Source organism: Furipterus horrens, unplaced genomic scaffold, assembly GCF_987537825.1.
Source record: "Furipterus horrens unplaced genomic scaffold, mFurHor1.1.pri manual_scaffold_3, whole genome shotgun sequence".
Lineage (NCBI taxonomy): Eukaryota > Metazoa > Chordata > Mammalia > Chiroptera > Furipteridae > Furipterus > Furipterus horrens.
In genome coordinates, this window is record NW_028327173.1 from 104,912,877 (window position 1) to 104,916,435 (window position 3,559).

Consider the following 3,559-nt stretch of genomic DNA (forward strand, 5'->3'; position numbering starts at 1 on the left):
GCCCAGTCTTGTTGAAGAGTGTGGAACACAGCACAGACACCATACCCCAGACAGGGGCTCCTCTCATGCCTCCCAGTATCCCCACCCCTCATTCAGGGCAGGGCCCAAAGGGAGCAATCATGAACATTTGCAAATGAAGGAATAAAGCAATAAAAATATTTAATACCTTCTGTGTGCTAAACACAGCAGGCATCAGCTCTGCTATTCAAAACCATGGTAAGTTGATCGATTTGGTATAGAAAATATCATCTGTGGGGAGGACTGGGTGAGTGCACCATAGCAGGAGGGGACTCAATCATGAATGTCAATGACAAGCGGGCACAGGTAAGGTGAGTGTTTGACACCCATGGTGAAAGCGGGTGTGCAAGGCTTGTGTACTGTGACCCGCTGGACATCATGGGACCCTGGGCCAGGCTGAGGTTTGTGGTCCACTGGGTAGGCAAAACGCTTGGCCATGCTGTAGATGGGGCTTCGGTTCTGGTAGACAGACGGCTCAGGTCGGGTATACATGGCTGGCCCAGGACCGCCTGCCACATTCTTCTTGTAGAACCAGTTCTTGTCTGTGGAGGTCAAACTGTAGCAAGGAGCAGCTTGGCTGATGGGGATGTTGGGCCCCAGCATGCATGGCAGGTGGTAGCAGTTGGGGGCTGGATTGGGGTCTGTCACTCTGTATGGAACCCGGTAGCCGAAAGTGTACTGTGGAGCCCTACGTTCCCCAGGAGGGTGGGTCTTCTCCAAGCAGTAGTGGCAGGAGGCTGGGGTGGAGATCAGGCCTGAAAGTGGGTGAAGGTGGGGAGCTGAGGCCTTGGTCAGCCTGACGCGACTTCACTAGAGCCTCCTTAGCTTTGGGCAGGGACACATCCAATCCTGCATGGGACTATGGGCAGGGGAGGGACTTAGGTCTTTCTGACATCGGAATGTGACACTATTGTCATAATATAAAAAACACAGTATCATCAGAACATCACCTTTGAGCTATCAGCATTCTGACATTTTCCCTGTGATAGCATCAAGAAAACGTCCTGAAACCATTACAGTCTAGGAGTGCATTAGTACAGCAATATTGCTGCCCCAATATGAGCCCCATTTTTATTGTAACAACCACCCTGCGACATATACGCATAACATTGGCTTCAAGACGTTAAGTACTGTGACATAGACATGGTGACACTGGTATCTTGATGTGACATTGCAGGGACCTGCCAGCATCCACAGACACACCTGGAGAGGGGAGTCATGATCCTTTGTCCCTGCTCAGGTCCTAAGGGTATAGACCTCCACCCTTCAACCTCCCTACCCCATCTTACGCAGGTTAGAGATGCGCTCCTCCATGGGCACCTGTGGGCAGCTGGACATTCCAAATCGAGTTATCTTAGGATCCAAGAAATAACAAGGCCCAGGGCTGCAGAGGCCTGTGATCTCTGCAGGGCAGCCAAGGAGCTCAGTCAGACCCAGAGGCTGCCCCAGGGTCAGCCTGGACTGTGCCCAAGCGAGACACTACTCCCCAATGGAAGAGCTAAGGGTTCCCTTTTGATTCCTTGGGCTCTTGGGTGTTTGGGGAACTTTGATTTCCTCATCTGTAAAATGGGGCTTTTAACATTCTCAAGAGCTTGTTCAGAGATACAGATGAACTAACAGGCTCACAGCAGCTTGGTTTGCAGGCCAGAGACTAGTGGCCAAGGGTAGTAATAGGCACAGTGGCTATTGTTAGGGTTAGAAAGAGGTCCAGCCTCAGCCAGGGGTTCCCCTGCTGAGGCAGGTGTGCCAGCCCAGAGAGGGGCCTAGCAAGCACTCTCAATCTCAGACTCCACGTACATAACCCTGCCCTGCCTCCCCTCTCACTGACCTTGGCCAGCAGCCCCAGCTCTTCTGTGGCTCTCTGCCCCCACCTTTCCAGGGGGTTCTAAGCCACCTGAGAAGGCTTGGGGGCTGCCATCCCCACCACTCTTTCCCAATTCCCCAGCTATTCCTGCCTAGCTGCTATGGCAAGTGAACCCATAGTAGCCAGAACTGAAAGGTCCCTGCCAATGACCAGACAGGAGACCTTGCTCTGCCAGCTGAACAGTGACAGCATCCCTTTCAAGCGCCCTCAGGAAGTCCAGTAGAGGGATACCCACAGAGTCACCTCTGCGGTAGGCTGGGCCACTGGGCATCTCTGCTGACTTCCTTCTGGACCCAGCAGATCACATTGGTGTCAAGTTCAGGGCAGGCCTGGGTTCCCAGGAGCCTATGGCTACAGATAATGGCTCCTTTCCTCTCACTGCCACCCCCAAACATACAACAATAATAACCCTCCACCCAAGGGAGTGACAGGCATGGGGGCACTCACCCTTCTCCTCGTGCTGTGTGTGCAGACTGCAGGCTGGCTCCCAGAACATGGAGCTGTCGTGGCCCAGGTGGCCTATGCAGGATGGCCGCATGTATTTGGCAGGCCCTGGACCTGTGAGGATGGATGACCAGATCAGAGGCAGGAAGCCCCAAATACAGTGCACAGTGACAACATTTGGATCTTTGCTCCCCTGAAGACACTGTGCCATATATCCCACCATCAGGCTGCTTCTTTGAGTGAAAGGCAGTGTTCCCAGATAAAACGTAATTTTTCTTGTGCAGGCAATGAATAATAAGAAAGGTAATGTTACAATTAACTGAGAATTTCTTCTGTGCCACATACTACACTAAGTATTTTCTATGGATTATTTCAGTTAAGCCTCCTACCAACTCTGTAAACTAGAGACTATCATTTTTCCCATTTTACAGATAAGAAAATTGAGGCACAGAAATGTCAATTTGCCCAAAGTCACACAAGCTGGTAATGTGAAAATTCTGAGACAATTAGCCAGTAGAGCCCCAACATATAATTACATACTAAACCACCTCTCACATAGAGCAATAATCAGTCATTAACAATGTAGTAAAAATTAGCATTTTTTTTTTTAGATTTTATTTCCTAAAAAATAAAAGGGAAGGGAGGGAGAAAGAGAGCAAGAGAAACATTGATGTGAGAAAGGAACATTAATTGGTTGTCTCTCATGCCCCTGACTGGGGACCAAACCCACAACTTTTTGTTTTGCAGGATGACACCCATCCAACTGAGCCACACCAGTCAGAGTCAAAAATTAGTATTTCTGCTTTCATTTGAGAGTAAGATTCAAGGGAAGTGAGGAAAGCTAAAGCTGGGCTGAAAGCTCCAATAAAACCCCAGCCTTCTTCCAAAGCTGGGATCACTTCAGGCCTCACACTCCCTTCCTCTTCTACCCACCTACCCCCGAAAATTCCCAGCTGCTAATCACTGCTGGCAAGGTTCAGCTTGGAGTCACAAATCTTCTGTGGGATTCAAGAAGAGACTTCAGGAGGCAGGGCTGGAAGGCTGGGACACCTTCAGCAGCCCTGACATGAGAGGAATGAGCCCAAGCTCAGGGCAGAGGGGTCTGCTCTCACCTTTGATCATCGCCATGATCGCAGGGGTCTGCTTTATCTCCTGCCATAAGGGCACCTGCACCTTCTTCTCTGGGTGCTTCCCAGAGAACAAAGAGTTCTTGGATGCCTTGGGCAGTTTCAT

General features: G+C 50.4%; 1 protein-coding gene across 1 annotated transcript; it reads right to left on the reverse strand.

The window, feature by feature from the left end:
* Window positions 1–204: 204 nt before the first annotated feature.
* CIMAP1C (ciliary microtubule associated protein 1C) lies at window positions 205–3,559 on the reverse strand. Its single transcript, XM_090269970.1, has 4 exons — window positions 3,439–3,559; window positions 2,330–2,440; window positions 1,308–1,421; window positions 205–773 (listed from the first exon to the last, which is right to left on the reverse strand). Exons 1-4 carry the CDS (start codon window positions 3,557–3,559, stop codon window positions 292–294), a joined length of 828 nt encoding a protein of 275 aa, XP_090126096.1. The 3' UTR covers window positions 205–291.

Bases quoted from the DNA above. Each gene is read 5' to 3' on its own strand.
- CIMAP1C (XM_090269970.1), bottom strand. From the start codon at position 3,559: ATGAAACTGCCCAAGGCATCCAAGAACTCTTTGTTCTCTGGGAAGCAC. The intron at 1,422-2,329 runs GTGAGTGCCCCC...GCTGCCCTGCAG, and splicing joins CACACAGCACGAGGAGAAGG to AGATCACAGGCCTCTGCAGC. The intron at 774-1,307 runs GTAAGATGGGGT...ACCCACTTTCAG, and splicing joins GGAGCGCATCTCTAACCTGC to GCCTGATCTCCACCCCAGCC.